This window comes from Eumetopias jubatus, unplaced genomic scaffold, assembly GCF_037043125.1.
Source record: "Eumetopias jubatus isolate StellerSeaLion01/CBP00866 unplaced genomic scaffold, mEumJub1_p1.0 scaffold_4, whole genome shotgun sequence".
Taxonomy (NCBI): Eukaryota; Metazoa; Chordata; class Mammalia; order Carnivora; family Otariidae; genus Eumetopias; species Eumetopias jubatus.
In genome coordinates, this window is record NW_028274810.1 from 142,612,918 (window position 1) to 142,630,208 (window position 17,291).

Sequence of the window (17,291 nt, forward strand, 5' to 3'; positions counted from 1 at the left end):
CCCAGGCGCCCCTACCCTTTTTTTTTTTTAAGGAGTTTTATAGTTTCAGGTCTCACATTTAGATCTTTCGTCCATTTTGAGTTTATTTTTGTGTTTGGTGAAGGAAAGTAGTTCAATTTCATTCTTTTGCATGCAGCTGTCCAGTTTTCCCAGCACTCTTTATTGAAAAGACTATCTTTTCCTCATTGTATGTTCTTGCCTCCTTTGTCGCAGATTACTTGAGCATATAAACGTGGGTTTATTTCTTGGCTCCCTTTCCTGTACTTTTGATCAAAGTGTCTATTTTCTATGCCAGTACCATATTGTTTTGATTACTGTAGCTTTCTAGTATATGTTGAAATCTGAGATTGTGGTACCTCCAGCTTTGTTTTTCTTTCTCAAGATTGCTTTAGCTATTCAGGGCCTTTTGTGGATCCGTACAGATTTTGTGAAAAATATGTGCATTTAATTTAACTCTGTCCTAGTTACCTTGTCCATGTCATGGATGATTTAAATCAGGTTTTTTGGAAGGCCCCCACTTTTAAAGTCCAGTGAATCTGTAACTATTGGTTCAGTGCTTTTTTCACGATATTGTGCTAGTTCAAATTTTCACTCCGTCTTAGCATATCATTTCCGACAGGCAATGTCACTGAATTCTATGACTCAACCACACACAGCATATGATCTTTTGTTGAACCTATATATATATATATATATATGTGTGTGTGTATATATATAGTTTTTATAATATATTTTATTAAGATAATTAAGCTTTTTATTAAGATATAAGTCACAGAGCATGCAATTTACCTATTAACAAACGTACAGTTCAATGGTTTTTAGTAAATTCACAGAGTTGTACAACTATCACAACAGTCTGTTTTAGAATATTTTTAGCACCCCACAAAAAGAAACTCTATACCCATTAGCAATCAGTCACATTCCTTTCTTTCCCGCACCTCCGCCTCAGCCCTAGGCACCACTAATCTAATTTCTGTCTCTTTAGATTTGCCTATTCTATATATCCCATTTCATATAAATGCAATCATACAATATATGGTCTTTTGTGGCTGGCTTCTTTCCTTAGTATGTTTTCAGGGTTCGTTCATGCTGTGGCATGTGTCAGTACTTTATTCCTTTTTATAGCCAAATAGCATTGTATGACTATACCAAATTTTATTTATCCATTTATCGGTTGATGGACATTTCAGTAGTTTTGGCTCTTATGGCTATTATGAATAATGCAAATATGAACATTCACTTATAAGTTTTCTGTGTGGACGGATGTTTTCTTTTTTTTTTTAAGATTTTATTTATTTATTTGACAGAGAGAGACACAGCGAGAGAGGGAACACAAGCAGGGGGAGTGGGAGAGGGAGAAGCAGGCTTCCCGCGGAGCAGGGAGCCCAATGCGGGGCTCAATCCCAGGACCCTGAGATCATGACCTGAGCCGAAGGCAGAAGCTTAACGACTGAGCCACCCAGGCGCCCCTGGACAGATGTTTTCATTTCTTTTGGATATATAACTACAAGTGAAATTCTTGGGTCATAGGGTAACTCTTTTTAATTATTAGAGGAACTGCCAGACTATTTTTCAAAGCAACGGCGCCATTTTACATTCAGGAGTGTATGAGGGTGTCAGTTTCTCCACATCTTCACCAGCACCTGTGATCAGTCTTTTTTATTATAGCCATCCTAGTGGGTGTGCAGTAGTATCTCATTGCAGTCTTGATTTGCATCTCGCTAATGAGTAATGATTTTGAGCATCTTTTCATGTGTTTCTTGGCGTTTGTATACCTTCTTTAGAGAAATGTCTATTTGTCTATTCAGACCCTTTGCCCATTTTTAATTGGGTTATTTGAATATATTATCTGTGGTGTTCATAATCCCTGCTGGAATACTCCTAAATTCAAAAATCCTATTTTATTGTTCCTCATGGATCACTGAAATGTTTCATGGTTTTTCATCAAGCTGTATCACCGAGTCTGCTTCTTGAATTCAGAAGTAGTAAAAAAGCTTCTTGTTAACTAACCTATATTCCACTTTTTGTTTGGAAACACCTATGGATAGCATTTATTCTATTTTTTCTCATCATGATTCCTTAACATCAATGTGTTAATTATCTGTTATGAACTAAGGAGACATGTTTAGGTTCACAGTACATTATTGGTAATTCAGTATTTTGTAGTATCATGTATATGTGACTACCTAATGGTTATACCCACCTGTGTAAAGGTCTCTAATATATAGGTGTACTGGATCTCTCAAGCTGCAAAAACATTTTAGTTTGGTATTAAATTTTTCATTTCTGCAGTAATACATGTCTTCTTTCTCTTCTTAAAATACCAGAAATGCTAGTATAGTTTCTTAAGGAGGTTAGTGGGTGATCTCAGTTGTCTTACAATTTATCAGCCTTGAGTGCCTCTAGGACCTTCTGGAATAATGGATCCTATAGATGACTAGACAGGTGTTAGGAGACCTGAGCTTGTTAGTTATCTGTTGTCTTGTGGGTGTGATTAGGCTTCTTCAGAATGTCTAATGACATGTCTTTTCTTTTTAGGTTTTTCAGGCAGAAAATCCCTTTGATTTTATGGAGAACATTTCTTTAGAAGGGAAAACAAATTTCTTTGAGAAACGAGTTGCAGAGTATCAACGTTTTGCAGTCATGGCAGAAACTACAGATAATGTCTTCACCTTGGATGCAGATTTTTAAAACCCTTCCCATATATAAACCTACCACTGGTAAATAGCAGTCCATTTTTCTTTGCTTTAAAAAAACAAAAAAAAACAAAAAAACGAAAACTTGAAGTACCTCCTTTAGGGAATAGAAGTTTGCTCCAGAGGAAATCTAAAACCAAATTTCATTCAAGTTGGATTTATATAAATACACTCTAATTTTCCTGTTTAACAACCAGCGTGTGACTTAAATGCTTTTGTTTTGTCACTAAAATATAAGATGGTATTATGTAGCGGTTAAGACCATGAGGTGAGGGGCAGATATGAGTTCGACATTCTACCCTTACTACTTGTGTGATTCTTGGCAAGTCAGTTAATCTCTCTAAATCTCAGTGTGCGTATCTTTAAAATGAAAGTAATAGTAGGTCCTAAATTTATCACGTGGATATGAGGATTAAGCCACAAAATAAATGCTTAGCCAATATTAACACCACCACTACTATTACTATTTACTAATAGTGTTAATTATGGTGATGTTGTGATAAAATGCTCCCCTGTCCTCCAAGTAATTGTGATTCTAGGTCTTAAGATCTAGATTAAATCTTTGTATTTTTAATGTTTGAGGGAGAATATAAAGATTTCATTTAAAAGATTATAATTCTCATTAACTTGAGAATAACTTCTTTGAATGCCTCAGCATGTGGTAAAGGAAATTTCGTTCTTAGTTGCTTTGGGCAGGATACTTATGAAGTGGAATTCAGGAAGTTGTCCTGGTAGTTGACCTTGTAAGTAAAATGATTCTCCTCCTTTGGAAATCAAAATAGTCACTATTGCCAGACATAGCCCTGAAATGTTTAAAGCCCAGGTGAATTAGCTAGAATACCATTTCCCAAAGAGTATTCTAAGAGCTGTTAGCCCCTCTAGATATTTTGTGGGCGGGGGGGGAAGGGGATTCTGTGGTCAGATGAATCTGGGAAATGTTTATCCTCCCTTCCTCTTTAGAACATACAGTTCAGTACATCGAAGACAGAGAAATTCTGCAGTACGTAAGCTTATTCCCCCCTGCATGTCCCAGACTTAGTTTATACGAATCTGTTTTTCACCTGTTAACATCTTACCTACCTGGTATTCCTCAGAACATAGGTTGGAAAAAGTTGGCCTAGAACTATGGCCTTCAGAGGAAGGAGTTGGGGACTGAGTTAAGGAGACCTGGTGGGAATTACTGAACCATTCATATTTGTGCCAGCCTGAGTAATGTACCTGAGACTGACCTCAGCTGTGCTTCTTTAATACTCTTTAAACTCTTTTATGCTGTTACAAGGTATAAGTCCAAATAATGGAACTATGCCTCCAGTACAGTAGCACATAGACACAGGTCTCTGCAGAGGAGACTGGGTGAGGAGAGTCCGGGAACCCCTCATTATCATTAGGAAGAGTCAAGAGGTAGCCTGAGCCCCCAAAAACAGTGTGGTTCTCCACTTACAGCACATTTTTATAAAATTCTGCAACCTAGAATTTAGAGATTTTCACTGTGCATAAATGTTTGCTCCATTCATTCGGCAATTATCTAATTGACTTTATAAAACTGGGAGTTCTCGAGTGTGTGCAAGAGGAGCATGTCATAGCTTTGTTAGGGAGAAGGTCCGAAACTTGATATATTTCCACCTATGACAATGCCATTTATTTGTTCAGTTTGTTCTGTGCTGCAGAGTTGGCCAGCTGTTTTTATATTTTATGTCCTCTCGGGTGATCCCACAACAGCCTTTGGAGTTTGAAGAGCTGCTAGTATTGACATTTTACTGATGGGGGAGAGTGAGGCTCAGAGAAGTTAAATGACTTGGTCAAGATCTGCTCATAGCACTGTCCCTACAGGAGAATTCATTTTTCTTAGAGATTATCATCTTTCTTGTATTTAGTCCTTTACATCCATCTTGATGTGATTTTGTCTTTCCTCATTCAAGTATCATGTACTTTAATCAAGGTGTTATATAAATTATTTAACTATATTCAGGTAGTATGTTCAAAGATGTGTCTACTACTATACAAAAACTGAACGTTTAAAATTAACAATATCTGCAATGATATCAGAATGAAAGAAAAAAGATTTCAGTGCATATTCCCATTGTTTTGAATTCACATCTTTCTCATAGGTAATGGCAGGTGCCTTAATATGAAGCTTATTTATAGTAGCAATAAACCTAACTGTATTGAGATGAAGAAGTTTTATTACTGAAATACTGGATTTTTAATACACTGGTTTATTACATTCGGTGTTCTAGATCCTTTTCCAGGCCTCCAGGTTGCATATTTATTTATTATGTTTAGTATTTTGGTTCTTAGCTCTTAAGGAGTGACGCAATTATGGAATCTCTTTTTAACTTTCAGGTAAAGAAAAAATTCAGAGTATGTTTACAACTTTTTTTTTTAACAGCCACATGTATTTAGATCATTGTTACAGTAGTTAAGTTCATTATTTAGGAATATAAAAACTTGTAGTTCATGACAGATTGCACTTATTAAACATATTTCATTGTAGTATGTAGAATCGTGATTTGGAAAGATTTGGGAAGACAGACCCAGTGCTTTCAGACAAGACTGCTTTGTTGTTCAGTTACATACAATAATAAACAATTACTTTTACATACAAGCTTACTCGAGTCCTGTCTTAGTTGTCTCATTTTGGAACATCAAATTTTTCTGCTGCTTTTGCCATTTTATTTTTTATTCATAAAAACATGATTACAGTTGACCCTTGAACAACACGGAGTTAGGGACACCATCCCCCCTGTGCAGATGAAAATCTACATGTAGCCTTTGACTTCCCCAAAACTTAGCTACTAATAGCCTACTGTTGACCAGAAGCCTTACCAATAACACAGTTGACTAACACATATTTTGTGTTATATGTATTATATACTGTATTTTACAATAAAGTAAGCTAAAGAAAATGTTATTAAGAAAGTCATAAGAAAGAGAAAATACATTTACAGTCCTGTCTTCTATTTATTGAAAAAAATCTGCATTTAAGTGGACCCATGCAGGTCAAACCCATGTTGTTCAAGGGCCAACTGTATGGAGAAAACAGCAGTTTGCATATTAAAAAAAAAAAAACATTATTTGATACTCAGAATTTTGTATTTTACATTTAAATATGCTAACAGTGTCATGGAATCCCCAGATTGCATTTGTACAGATTAAGCTAAAGGCTAAATGTCACTAACTGATTTTCAGTGATAGAGAAATCTGCTCATGGGCTACGTGAAAGCCAGCTTAGTCCTATCATCAGGTATTATGTTTTTCAACTAAATTGAGTGATTTGGCAGCCAACTCAGGAACTCTTCCTTGGCGGAATCTGTATGAGTGGCACAGAAGGGAAATCTGTATATCTTTGTTTTTCCCGCCCTTTAAGTAATCTCCTTTTTAGACAATTACAAGTTTGCAGGAAAACTTGATATTCCTAGGGCCTTAGGAAGAAAGGATTTAAGCCTTCAAATTTGGGGCTTAATTCTGTTAAGGAAAATATAGGTGAAAATGGAAGGTTAGAGAATGGCTGTTTGTACAGAGAACGATGTAACAATTCAGGCTTTCTAAGTTCACAAGACTGTTAACTTATGCATTTGACTCTTATAAATATGTCTTGATATTTCCAAATGTATGGTAATTTAGCGAAGTTATTTGGTATCTACTGTGTATATAGAGAGCTTTATTAGGTGTGGTGTACCTAAGTCTTTTTGCTAAAATACATTATGGTCAATCAAGCCAATCCTGCCTATTTAGAATTTGGGTTTTTTTTTTTTTTTCCAAAGAAATAAGTTGTTATTTTTTTGGTTTAGTGTGTTGAAATAAACTATATCATAGCTACATCATTTTGTGTTTCTCCTTTTTGAGTAAGAGTATTTGTTTATAAGTGCAGGGGCTACCCTACTCAAGGAATGTGTATATTTTCTATTTGTGTATACAGATAAATACATATTGGTATTACTTTGTTCAGCTCTACCCCCCCCACACACAGTTCTTTGACATAAGCAGGATCCCCCAGTCCTCTCCCTCATCTACCTTCACCCAATCCATGAAACTTTCTTCATGTCTTTTTATATCCAGCTGAGATGGCGCAATCCATCATCTGACTAGTACTAACATTCTTTACCAGTACTCTGAACTCTGTTCCTCATCTGCATTTCTACCATTCATAGAAAAATCAAGGAAATTTCCCCACCCTGTTACAAACATGACAGTTTTTCCGTATTTGCCCTTTAGCAACCAAATGCTGCTAGAGAAAAAGGCATATAAGACAAATTGGATCCGTTTACTATAAATCCATGGTTACATACTGTCTTAGTCCACTGGGGCTGCTATTAAAAACTACCATAGCCTGGGTGGCTGAAACAAGGCATTTATTTCTCATAGTTCTGGAGGCTGGGAAGTCCACGATCCCGGTGCTGACAGATTCAATGTCCGGTGAGTCTTGCTTCCTCGTTCATAGACTGCTGTCTACCCACTATGTCCTCACATGGAGGAAGGTTGAGGGAACCCCCTGAGGTCTCTTTTGTAAGGGCACTAATCCCGGGGCTCCTGGGTGGCTCAGTCAGTTGTGGGATCGAGCCCCATGTCGTCAGGCTCCCTGCTCAGCGGGGAGTCTGCTTCTCCCTCTGCCCCTCTCCCCTACTCGTGCTCACTCACTCTCAAATAAATAAAATCTTATAAGGGCACTAATCCCATTCATGATCCAATCCCATCCTGCAGGCCTCACCTCCAAACATGATCACACTGGGGATAGATTTTAACATGAATCTGGGCGGGACCGAGGCATTCAGTTTATAGCACCTACCTCTGCACTGATAACCCTAGTACATTTTCCTGGTAAACTTGGTCTCCATTCTCCACCATTTCTTTTCCACACTGTCTCCGTCTTCTGCTACTACCCTCACTCCTCAAGAAGGTGCTTTTATCATCTGTTCTTTCTTTTGAACTGTGGCCCCACAAGAGATTCTCAGCAGAAAAATTTGACCACTAGAGGAGTCCTAAATCTAGAACCTGAGAAGCTGGCGGTAGAATGCAATACACAAACGTCTATGCATGACTTCTGTCCTGTGGAGTCGTTGCGCTCAGAGTGACTAAGGACAGGATCTGTTTTGCCTGCCCTTCTGGGAATTGGAGCCACTTATCTGTGGAAATCGCTGCTCTTCCTCCCGCCACATGGCTCTTGCAGGGCTGCCAACACTAGTACACACACCATCTGTCTGGGCCCACGGAAAGGCATGGGACCCAGGCGGGGGGGCCAGGCCCTTGCCTACATTGTTTCTAAAGGAAACTAAAGGAAGGGAATCACTTTTATTCTAATGACAAAGCTCGAGAAAATATCCGAGTTCCACTCCCCCCAAGGCCTGACCATATCCCTATTCTGGGCAACTTTTCATTATCAAGGTCATAAATGCCTACTTTTGGCCTAAAATAGCTTAAATTCCCTGATTTGCAACAAAAAGGACCCTCGGTAAAACAAAAATCGGCTCCTGGATACAAAAAGTGATTGGAAAGAACCAGGGTGTTCAGGTGTGTATCAAAGAGCGGGGAGCCCCGAGTTTGCTCCTGGGGTGGACCCTGAGAGCCAGGCGAAGTCTTCAGTGAAACTCAAGTGCTGTTTAAAGGGCGGGGTGAAGAGTAGGAGAGGTGGGTACGGCTGAGATGTGAGTTTTAGAAGAGCAGCGTTGTTAGACGTGAATGGGTTCCCTGGTCTGCATGGTCATCCAGCAATAAGAAAAACAGCTGTCCTTGTTTTATGTGACCTTTCTCGGTGCCTCATGCATCTGGGCTTTCTGCACTTTATGCTGGCTCTCACAACTACGTTTGCTCTGTCCATTCCATTTCTCCAGGTTAGCGTAGTGCCACACCATAGGAAACAAGAGCACCCTCCAGTTTGCCTGAGGAAGGGTCAAGGGTCAAGGTCAAGTTCTTGATAGTCTCTCATTGTTAATGATAGTGTCCAAATTCCGCAAGGAAAATTTAATGCCCAGTAAAATAGTAAGTATTTGTACATACTTCAGTGTTTATAAGGTGATCTTGCAAACTTGTTATTCTAATCACTTCATTGATCCACTCATTTTATGAGGAATTGCTATGTCCCAATAATTTTATTGATAAAGGACCAGAGGCTCAGACAAGCTAAGTTACTTGACCAAGGCCAGGCAACTAATAAAAGAGGCAGGTGTTATGGCTTTAAATCCCATCATCTTTTCACTGAGTGCACCCAAATTTCTACTCCTGCTGGTGGTATTCAAGAAGATTTTTCATGGGATGTGATCCCCTTGACCTTGACTCTCCCTAACCCACTCCATCAGCAGGTGTCAGCTTAGAGCTTCATGTGTCCTCCCCCAGAGCTTACTGAGAATTGTGTTTAAGCATCACGTCATGGAGCGGGGGAGAGAGGGCTGACCTGCTGTGGCCATATTCTTTGAAGACATCAGAGCTGCAAGGGTCATTGATACTTATTTTCTAATCATATTTGGGAAATATAGCTTCAAAAATATTGCTTGAAGTAAAAAGTAATGTAACTTTATTAGAAAAATCAATAGTACGGCTGGAACTCAGAAGGACATAACCTGGCAGTGGTTGGGTTGGACAGTTTTGGAAAGCTTACACCACATCTCTACTGTCTACAATGTTAAGAGCTGTCCAGGTGAGAGTTTCCCAAGCAGTCCTTCTCAGAACTCAGATTGTAACGTGGTAGCACATAAAGCTATACTTGCTTCGATTTGTCTACATTTCTGACGCTAGGGCAGCACCTGCCTCTAATTCCCAACCATCTGTTGGTTTGGGTCTCTAGGTTTAGAGCCCCAAAATCTCAGAGGACTCACACGGTCCTTCATGCGGCTCTCTCAAAGCAAGTCAAACCCACCGAAGGCAACATCCAGATACGATCAACCTTCACATTTCTGAGAAAATGTATTCCAGACACATCTCCTGTGTATGCTACAGTTGTCTTTATCTTTAGGGACTCAGCTTCATCAATGGGCCGCAGAGTTTGATGCAGAGGATTTTTCCCTTCCCAGATTTTTTCTCCACGCCTGCCTTTTTTTACTGGCTAGTCCCTGCTCATCCTCTGGGAAAGTCCTTTCTCTGTGTGCTCATGGCTCTCTATATCTGGCACACGATGTATTAACATTTGATTGAAACCCCCTTCAGGTGAGAACAGCACTCTTTACATTTGTATCGCCCGTGTGGTACCCAGCAGTTTCTCGGTATTTCCACCATGAATGAATGAATGAATGACAGTCACAACTAGTTGAATCCTGAAACCTGGTTTCATGTAATCAGCATAAGCTGGTAGCTAGAAACCATTATTTACAGAGCACACGTGCCCCCTATGCTTCACATAGATTATGTCATTTAATGCTCTGAATCCTATTGGGAAGGTATTTTTTCCTCCTTCCCTCCACAGATATTTATTGAGTGTATCCTAAGTGCCAGACACTGTGCGAGGTGCTGGAGATCAAACCATGGAAAAACAGATATGAGTCTGCCTCATGGAGCATAACGGGGTAGACACATAATGAGCAAAGAAAACGTTATCGCCTCTATTTTCAGGGTGACTTTCAGACAGGGCTCACTCCTTACTGACCCCTTACTTAAAGTGGTAGATTCCCTAGACTCTCCTGATCAAGACATCACTGCAGCTCTGATGGGCACAGAGTTCCAGGTCCCAGGCGTGGTGGGTACCAAACCACCTCAAAGGGCTGTGTGGCCTGAGGTGAGAGTCAGCCGCTGCAGGTGCTGCTCAGGCTCCAGGGGAGAGAAGCCGGTGGAGGCCAAGGTCAGACACCGCCGCATCCCACTGGTAGCTGGCAGACAGCCCTATTGCCATAGTGTGGGATTCGGTGGGCAGAGCTGATGGGAATTCAGCAAAGCTTCAGGATCTTACCAGCGGCTAACCCATGTAGAGCTCAGAGTTGCCAGCCCCCATGGATCCAGGCCCCATGGATCCAGCCCTGCCCCCATGGATCCAGCCCTACTTGGATCAGGAGAAAGCCAAAGGAGGCTGCTGTGGGCCCCAGCCTTCCCTGAGGTCAGCAAAGCAGAAGTGACTGGGTGGGAGTTGGGGGGGGCACACGGTGCCAAGTCCCCTTTCTTGCTAGACAACTGTGACCTGGCCACTCCACTGGCCTCCTGTTCCCCATCTCCACCCTTGACTTCCTGTAGGTGGTGGTACCTGCTCTGGAAGATCATGGAAATGTTTTGCCAGAGGTCTCATTTCCTGACTTCCTCATGATGGAGCCCTTGAGCCACTGGTTTCTCCACTCAGAGGCTGCTCCTTCACTGTGGGAGTTAAGGAGGTAGATTTTAAAGAAGGATGATTCTGTTTCCAGATGAGCTTGGGCTGCTGGACTGGAGGGAGGCCTCTGGACACACAGAAGAAATTCCTGCTCAGCACAAACTCCCTTGGGGAATTTCACCCCTGGCTGGCTGTCCAGAAATGAAAGTCGAGGTGACACTCCCATAGGGAAGCCCTGTATTTTGGTACCAACTGAAAGAGGGAAGGAAAGCTTCTTTCCATAGACAGATGCTGAGCACTTATGAGACAACTGACAAAGCTATGCATTTTTATGAAGCATCAGGAGTCCTGGACTAGTCAGAGTCACCTGTGATTTTGTTATTCACTTATCCATCAGTCTGGGGGAGGGGTGGCAGAGAGGGGAAGGTCAGAAATGGCAGAAAGATAACACTTACCCTCTGGCCCAGTCTGGGAAGATCTAAGGGTAGAGGGGAACGTCCTGGGTCTTGTCTGTTGTACTGGAATGGATCATGCCATTCCTTTGGCCCTGGATCCCTGAAGCTCCTGTCCACCTCAGTTTGAGGAGGGAGATGGAGATATCTATGGTCAGGGCAGGATATTTTCACAATTTAGATGTGGGGAGCAGGTTTCTTGAGAGCTAGGGGGTCCTTAAATGATACTCCATCCTATGAATACTAAATCTATCTTGACTCAGTCAGCTCACTTGCACCCCACAGGAAGCACCTCAAAATGCGGGACTTTGCTATGCTGAGATGTGGAAGAGCACAGGCTTTAGGGCCAAAACTACTCAGGTTCAAATCCTGGCTCTACCATTTACTGGCTGGATGACTTTGGCAAGTTAAATGTGCAACTAGGAAGAAGAGCAGTGTGGACTTCTGCTGTTGTATAAATATGAAGAACACTTAAAATAGCACCAAGCACATGGTAAGCACTCCATAATTGAAGCTATTATCTTAAAGCTTCCGTTTAGCATTAAAATTCCAGTGGTATGCCCGGAACATTTCCATTAGCTTAGAGTGATCTTAAAGTCAATAGCTCCTCGAAGGCTGAGCTATTGGCTTCTTGCTATGCCACCTTTAACAATTTCATCATTGTTTAGGTTTCAGTTCTCTCTTACAGATTGGGCATTCCAATTTTTAGCATAAATTTATAAATGGTCTTAGTATCTAGCATGTTAGTTGGCTAAGAAATAGAGTTTTGTGTCTCCTTAACAAATAAGATAGTTTTACTCTGGGGCGCCTGGGGGGCTCAGTCAGTTAAGCGTCTGCCTTCGGCTCGGGTCACGATCCCAGGGTCCTGGGATCGAGCCCCGCATCGGGCTCCCTTTTCGGCAGGAGGTCTGCTTCTCCCTCTCCCACTCCCCCTGCTTGTGTTCCCTCTCTCACTGTGTCTCTCTCTGTCAAAATAAATTTAAAAAAAAAAGATAGTTTTACTCTTCCTGCAACATTAGCAGTAAATGAAATTCAGTTCACCTTAATTATCTGTACAGGTTTAGCATCCTTCGTTGTTGTTCTCATTAGCCTTTTAAGGCTAACGAACACATCACAAGCCCTAAGAATGAATAATTCCTATTTGTTCTGTAAGTAACAAAGTGAAGTAACTTTAGTGCCACAACGTATCACTGCTCTAAGGAGAACCCTCAGTCCCGGTAGACGTGGTCCTGTTGTTCCCTCAACTAGATTGCGAGCTTGAGAGTAGAGAGTTGATGTTCCTCTGCCTTAAAAGCCCCTCCTTGCATCAGGTGGGATTCCGACTGATTATCATTTGCACTAGGGAGCTCAGTATGAGCCTTAAGGCCCACCACTGGGACTTAGGCATGGCTGGGTAGTGATGCACTCACAGGGTGGTTCAACTGAAGTTTCTTGGTGCGGGGTCTCCTGGGAGAGAATCGGCCCTGGGGCCAGGAGGGGACAGATCTGATGGGTTTGACCCAAGTGATGGGCTGGGCAGAGATTCTGAATGTAGCCCAGAAGCCACTACACACACCCTACCGGATCGACCAAGGGGGAAGGTAGACCTTGAAAGAGTGGTTTCACACAACCTTGCCCATGTTGGGATACGAACCACACAAAGGATAACACAAAGGGACACGTCCATTTTCCTTTCCAGGCCAATTAGGAATTGACTTTGATGCCTGGTGGAGCAGTGTGAAGTAGGGTTGCTCGGTTGTTCCAACTTCTTGCTCTTATAAACATAGGTGGTGAACATCCTTACACATATTTATACATATACATGTATATATACAACTTTATACAGATCCATGATTTTCTCTAGGATAAATTGGGTCAGAGGAAAGTAGCATTCTGACGTTGCCTCGCTTTTCTTTTAAATATTTATTTATTTGAGAGAGAACATGAGTGGGGGGAGGGGCAGAGGGCGAGAATCTTCAAGCAGACACCCCGCTGAGCATGGAGCCCGCCAGACACGGGCCTCCATCTCATGACCCATGAGATCATGACGATCATGACCTGAGCCAAAACCAAGAGTCAGACACTCAACCCACTGAGCCACTCAGGTGCCCCTCTCACTTTTTTTTTTTTTTTTAAACTGGATATGGAAGTAAAATATGCATATACAGCCAGGCCTGTCTTTTCTTCTTTTAAATAATACAGATGGTTACATACATTGTTTTAAACTAAAACTGTGGATACAATTCTAAAACTTTTTCTTTGGACTTAGGTAAAAATTTTTGTTTTTATTTTTATTTCTGGCCACACTTCTACTTATCCCTATGGCAGATACTCTCAGATGTCTACTCCAAAGCCATTCCCAACCCTTGCCCACTCCCAGTGATAGAAGTTGGGAAAGCTACATACTTGATTTCCCAGATTCCCTTGTAGCTAGAAGTGCCTAAGTGGCCCCGTCTGGCTAATGAAACATAAAATAAAGCCTGTTGGGTCTTATGGAGAAAAATTTTTTCCTCTTTGCTAAGAGTGAGGCTTCTGAAAAGAAAACCTCTGCCAGGAATACTCCTTTTGTGCCCTGCCTTCAAACAGTTGTGTGAGGATGTAATCCTTGCTACAGTGGCAGCCACCTTGTGATCATGAGGCAACATGCATGAGGAAGAACAAAAAAGCTAAGATATTGATGATAGAAAAGGTAAAAGGCAAAAGATGCCTGGGTGTTGAAGATACGGTCACATGGACCAGCCGTGGTAACTCCTACCTCCCATTTTCTGCTCCGTGAGATAATAAGTACCAAGATTCCCTAAGCCATCCTTACTCATGGCTTCTATTACTTATAACAAATACATCTTATTTGAAACAACCTCCCCTTTTTAAAACAATTCACAATGAGAGCGTTATCCCTTTCCTCTCCTCCTCCGTTCCTCCTCCTTGGGTGGCTTAAATACTCCCGCTCTGATTACATCCTGTACAAAATGTTTAAGAGTGTAAGACAGCTGGGTCCATTTCTCAGCAATTCTGGCATCCTTCACCAACATTCTTGCCCATCCAGCCCTGTTTCAGCCTGGCTTTTCCACATTTTGGCCAAGGCCCCAAGGTAGCCGTGAGCAGTCAGCCGCCTTCCCTGTGGCCTCTCCCTGCGGCCGCACCCCTCCGCCTCCGTGGCAGCCAAGGTGTCGGAGGCCGGCCCTGCCTGCTCCTCATCTTAGGACTGTACCCTCTGCCTGAGGAGGGGTTGCAGTGAGTGGGATCTCTGTGTTAGTGCCTTTTAACCGAGACCAAGTTGGAAAACCTTAATGTTCAAACCAGCACCTTTGTCCTGAAAATAGTACATGAGGTAATCTTGTGCCTGGAATTCAAAGGGCTCAGCGATTCCTTCAGACTTAGAGACGGCTGGGATCGGTTTCCCTTCTGCAGGTAGGTTAGGACTGAGCAAAGTGTTTGATTGCTTTACTCTTGAGTGGCTGGTTTCCTGTTGTGATTTAGCCAATATTCAAATTTCTTGCAGCAGGAATAAATGACAGGGCTCATTTCCACCCTGTGGCCCACACTTTCACAAACAGCCCGTCGGGGGTGCGGAAATGTGTGCTCATGCAAAGTGGCTGGGGTGGAAGGGGCAGGCAGTAATGAAGGCCCCCTGCCTGGTTCCGGGTTGGGAGGAGGGGTAGAAGCTCCAGTGGAAGGACTGCACGTGCAGTTGGCAGAGACCACGGCTGTCGGTGCATGGTGCAGTGAGAACAGGGCTGGGCTGGGAGTCCCAGCGAGCTGTAAAGTGCAAAGATGAAATACTTGAGTCAGACAGGAAAATGGGATGGGAAAATACTCAGCTCTACCATTTGTTAGCCATGTGACCTAGGGTGAGTGGCTCACACCCCTCCGAACTTCAGTTTTCCTATCTGCAAAATGGGAACGCATATTGACCCAGGGTTTAAAGGAGTTGCAGTGTAGAGCATGCACTTCACTGCAGTGAGTTTAGAGGAACACAGATCTGAGCTGAGGGTGGAAAGGGGAGAGCCCTGGGAGAGAGGGGAGGGGGTCAGGTCCGAGGTGTGGCTGAGCTGGTCCTGGTGGGTCTTAACTGTTAAAAGGTTTAAAGTGATTGCTGACTCTCATGTGGTCAGGCCAGGCCCTCCTAAAAGCTGTGTTATTCTCGGAATGCTACCTGATCATCTAGTGTAGTCTTATTCTGAAGGGGACCAAAGTCCAGAAAAGTCAAGAACTTCGCCTGAGGTCCCACAGCTATTGCAAGGTAGAGCAGACAGCAGTCACTGCAATTAGACTTAGGCTTGGGTCTTTCAACTTTCAATCTGGCTTGGTAACTTGGCTTTTAAAATTTTCAGCCTCAGGCCAGCCATGGGCAAATGAAAAATTGACAGGCTGTCTTCACTCTTCATGCCCTTTTACCCCTCCTCACCCTTCAGACTTTCTCAGCTATGAATTTTCCCACAGCTAACCTCACATTCAACAGAAAACTTTCCCCCAAGCTCGAGGATGAGACAAGAATGCCCACTGTCACCATTGCTATTCAGCGTAGTACTGGAAATTCTAGCCAGAATAATTAGGCAAGAAGAAGAAATAAAAGGCATCCAAATTGGAAAGGAAGAGGTAAAGCTGTCTCTTTTACAGATGATAATTTTACATAAAGATATGAATTTTAAAACTTGTTCAGAGTAAAGTGTAAATGACTGATAACCTTGAGATATTTACTTTCAAATCACTGCAGTAAATTCTGCATTTGAAATTTATTGCATCAATCAGCTGATACAAACTTTAAAAAAAATATCCTTAACTTTTTTCCATGGACACTGAAATCCCAGTATCCACAGACCGAACCTCCCACCCACATGGGCACACATTGTCTCTTGTCAGGCCTCTTCCTTCTGCCTCGGCCCAGCCGCCTCCCATCCTCCCCTTTCCACCTGCGTGAGGGAAGGGTGGGCTCTATCAGTGGTTCTTAAAGTGGTACCCACACCAGCAGCAGTAGCACCTGGGAGCTTGTGAGAATGCAGATTCTTGAGCCCTGCCCCCAGGTTTACTGAGTCAGAAGCCCTCGGTTGGGGCCCATGCATTAGAGTTTTCATCACCCCCTGGGTGATTCTGACACAAATAAATGTTTGAGGACCACTGGACTATAGAATGGAGTGAAACTGGTAATTTATTCCTGTCAGAGGATGTTGGGATATTAGCCAAATAACAGCGGGAAAGTTAACGGCAATACACTCAGACGTGTTGCACATAGAATATGCCAGTGCTGGCTAAGCATGGGATTTCAGCAAGGGCTGCCTGCTGGGCTGTCACCCCGGCTCCTGCCCAGCGCCGAGTGCTCCCTAGGCTCTGCCTGGCTCATCAGCCTGTCTCCCTCTTCCTCCCCCTGCTTCTTCATGCACTCTGGCTCTTTCCCAAGCCAAAGCAGATCCCAACCCTCTCAGTGTGGTAACCCTGTTTTCTAGATAGCCCCCTCCCATGCCACCCCAAATTTGGTCCTGGGGCTCTGAAATCTTGGAGGCTTGGCTTCTTGAACATTTGGTTCTCTCTCACAAGCTCTTGGAAACAATTGCACCGCAGTCTCCATCGCTGGGGATGGTTCCTTGTATCTTCCTTGTTATTGGGCAGCTCAACACATGTTCTTTACTCCAACCCTTGGAGCAAAACAATGGCAACCTCACTTATCTGCCTAATTCATTTTCAAGGACACTTTCACTACTGATCTCATTCTAATCAACATGCAATTACATGGGGGGGGGGGCCGGTGGCAGATGCTCTTAGATGAAAAGTTCCTGTTTTGAAAGGCCAACTCTTCACTTGGCAGCCAGATGGCCCTTTTGTCACCTTTGAGCCTCGAGGCAGCACGGCCATCTTCAAAGGTTATTCTTGCTGCCAATGGCAATTTGTTTAAGAAGAGGCACGTGGATAGTGAATGCTGGCTGTCATGGTGTGCTGATTTGT

At 42.6% G+C, this 17,291-nt stretch overlaps 1 protein-coding gene across 4 annotated transcripts in view; it reads left to right on the forward strand.

Moving 5' to 3' along the window:
* RRM2B (ribonucleotide reductase regulatory TP53 inducible subunit M2B) overlaps window positions 1–5,301 on the forward strand; it is a 36,969-nt gene extending 31,668 nt beyond the window's left edge. For all 4 annotated transcript variants that reach the window (XM_028110710.2, XM_028110714.2, XM_028110682.2 and 1 more), the window contains one exon: window positions 2,539–5,301. In XM_028110710.2, coding sequence (XP_027966511.1) covers window positions 2,539–2,691 — 153 coding nt within the window. In that variant the 3' untranslated portion in view covers window positions 2,692–5,301. The remainder of the gene's footprint in view (window positions 1–2,538) is intronic.
* The last annotated feature ends 11,990 nt before the right edge of the window (window positions 5,302–17,291 follow it).